Raw genomic sequence first — 2,976 nt, forward strand, 5'->3', positions numbered from 1 at the left:
CTGTTCCTCCCGTTAAGGACACTCGAGCCCAGTACCGCCCACTGTCCTCCAGGGTCAGCTTGTCCATCCTCAGGGTCGTCGTGTTGAGCACGTGGACTCTCTCCTTGTATTTGTCCTGGAAGTTCACCCATTCTGGGCCACGTACCCCGGGAAAGACGTGCAGCATGGCTATGTGTTGTGACCCGGACTCAATGCCCCAGGAAATCTTCTCCAGGATGACTTCTGGGGTTAATATTGGTTTAGTGGCCACATGAAACACCGCAGAACCTCCTTGAGTCCCCGTCAGGGAAACTCGGCTTCCAGAATCCTCCACGTCAGACCCACGGGCCCCAGGGCTCCTGACCACAGTGTTGAAGGCGCCTAGGGCAGTGGAGACAGAAAGTGTGAGTGTGTTTCATGAAGAACGAGGAGAAAACCGAGGACCCACCGTGTTAATGAACCCACCCCGCATACTCCTTGGACTCCAGGGGGCGGGTCAGAGGGTGAACCCGGAGCGATGCTGGATCAGGTCCTGTCCCAGTGGGGCATCCCCTTGAACACGGTCCTGAATGCTGACCGAGTGTCCTCACCACCTAACGCTGAGCGACTGGACGTGATGACATCACGGATGGAAAGCACGGGGCACATTGGGGTCAATGCCAAGTGCACCAGTGCAGGGGGAGCTTCCTCCGTGCTGCAGAGGCCCCACCGCCCACCCGCTGCGGGAGCCCCGGCCCTGCAGTGGGGGCCGCGCCCTGGGCCGTGCTCTGAGGGGCGGAGCTCAGCTGCAGTGATGGATGTCGCTCAGGGACAGCAGGTCTCTCAGGAGTGTGACTTCTGTGTCCCTCACACCCTGTCTCTCGATGCTGGGATGAGCCCGCTGCCATGTTGGGGCTGCACTGTGGGGACGCCCACGTGGCTGGGACTGTGGGGAACCACGAGCCACCACCCGGGACAAGGGAGGCCTGAGAGCAGCCTCAGGATTCGCTCCCCATCTGTGAGGAGTGAGGGCAGGGGTGAGGGGGAACCACACCCTCCCCGTTGGCCTTGAGCCCCCTCAGCTCCACACAGACCCGGATGTGAGACAATAACTTGATGTGCTTCAAGCCGCCGGGTCTACGGGATCCTGTTCCCACAGCCCCAGGAGTCTATGCGGGAGCCCAGGGCCGGGACCCAGCCCCGGGGACCCCGTGAGGGCTCCTGGGACCCAGATCTGGCCTCACCACCAGCACAAGCTCATTGTCCTCTTTCCCTTCCGCCCACAGCTGGGAAACAGAGGCCCCGCACCTGCCATGTGACAGCGGTGGTGTGTCGGGTCCTGCCCCACAGACATCAGACCCACAGGAGCCCCCTCCCTGCCCCGCACAGCGGCCTCCCCCCCAGGACCCGGGCCACTCACTGAGGAGGAGGCTGGTGAATCCCAGGAGCCAGGGGGCCCAGCACCGGCGGGGGGCCTCTGGGCGGGCTCCCATCACAGGCTGCCTCCCTCAGGCTTGTTCTGGGCCTACTCGACTGGCAATGAAAACTTCCAGAAGACAGAGGCAAGAAAGGAGGAAATGTTGACTCAGAACTCCTCTTAGCTCTTCCCAGCCCAGGGCGGAGCTAACTAGGACAAGCTGGCAGCCATTCAGATGCTCATCCCACCTCCACCCCTGCAGCGGGACTCAGGAATGATGGCAGATGAAGGTATGAACACGCCCTCGATGAGCCGCTGGCTGGGAGGGGCCCCGTCCCGTGGGCACCACCTGCCCTGTGATCTCAGCTCCCAGCCGGCCCCCAGGAGAGCCCTTTCCTGCTGGGCGCAGGTTCACACTAACCATGTTCCCAGGACTCAGAGTCCCCCCTCCCCCCGCCTCGGTTTTAGGCCTGTCCTCTTCTTTACACCAAATTTTTTTTACTTCTTTAACAAGCTAAATTTTCCTTTTCCTTCCGCTTTTGTCTGCACTTCAACACTGTGGCTCCAGCGGGTCCCCGCCTCCACCCTGGCACCCCCCCCCACCTGCTCTGCGCACCTCAGATGAGAGAGCATCAGCTCTGCCTTCCCCCCCGGCTCCCGTCCAGTACCGGGGATGGTCCTTCAGGAGGCTCAGTCCCGGAACCTCGTGGGGAGAAACTCTGGATGGAGTGCCCGCTGCAGGGGGGTGGGGAGCACGGCGGCCACGCCCCTGTCCCTGTCCCTGCAGCCCTGGGGAACTCCCTCAGGGGAGGGGTGTTTGCTTGTGAAACCAGTGGTGGGGGTGGGGTCTGGGGCCCAGGACAGAGCCCCCAGCAGCTGCGGGTCAGGGACACCAGAGGGGCGGCCAGCACGCGCTCCAGGCTGGCTCTGCTCCTGGGACATTTTCAACCTCCAGATATGGATCTCCATCATTTCCCGCCATCCTGGGGTACAACAGAGCTAACGTCACTGTGCACAGTGTCTTGTAGTTTCTGTGGTTCACAGGCACTGTGCCTGTGAGAGGCCATTTTACAAATGGGGGAAGTCAGGGCCCATGCAGGGGACGTGATGAGCCCACTGTCTGGAAGCAGGGATGTGGCAGGGCCAGGCCCACATCTCAGGCTCTTAGTCCACAGATCTTCCCAAACCCAAGTCCCTCCTGACCTTGAAGAGCGACATTAGAAGGGGAGGGAGGCCAGCCGGCCCCAGGGCAGCCTCTCTCCTTTCTCACCCCCACACAGAGGAAACAGGGCCTGTGGTTGCAGCTCTTCAAGCTCTGAGGTCCACAGAGGCCCTTGCTAACCACACCCTCCCCCTGCACTTCCTGTGTTACAATGGGCCAGCACATCCGGCCCTGCTCAGGGTGGGGCTTACTTGTCCCCCCCTTAAGAAAATTCAATAACAGGTATACTGACTATGGAGGATGAAATAAAACCAACTTGTACACATGTGACGTGCTTTTCTATGTACAAAATCCAAAAGAATCAACACAACAAGAAGCAGAAGTACTCTTCATCTGATGGGGGATGGTCATATGGGTGCAGGAAACACAAGATTCCTAC

The 2,976-nt window shown here is 60.5% G+C and overlaps 1 protein-coding gene across 7 annotated transcripts in view; it reads right to left on the minus strand.

The window, feature by feature from the left end:
* The window catches only part of LOC115288534 (SLAM family member 9-like), a 6,956-nt gene extending 4,808 nt beyond the window's left edge, over positions 1-2,148 (minus strand). For 2 of the 7 annotated variants that reach the window (XR_003907061.1, XM_029935928.1), the window contains exons 1-3: positions 1,992-2,118; positions 1,379-1,504; positions 173-360 (exon numbers count right to left, since the gene is read on the minus strand). Coding sequence is in view for 6 of the 7 variants with exons in the window: in XM_029935928.1 (XP_029791788.1) it covers positions 173-360; positions 1,379-1,451 (261 nt within the window). In the remaining variant the exon portion in view is untranslated. Of the gene's footprint in view, positions 1-172; positions 361-1,378; positions 1,505-1,796; positions 1,902-1,991 lie in introns of those variants that run through there. The other 5 variants (XM_029935932.1, XM_029935933.1, XM_029935930.1 and 2 more) reach the window with 4 other exon arrangements.
* Positions 2,149-2,976: the final 828 nt, after the last annotated feature.

This window comes from Suricata suricatta, chromosome 3 (assembly GCF_006229205.1).
Source record: "Suricata suricatta isolate VVHF042 chromosome 3, meerkat_22Aug2017_6uvM2_HiC, whole genome shotgun sequence".
Classification (NCBI taxonomy): domain Eukaryota; kingdom Metazoa; phylum Chordata; class Mammalia; order Carnivora; family Herpestidae; genus Suricata; species Suricata suricatta.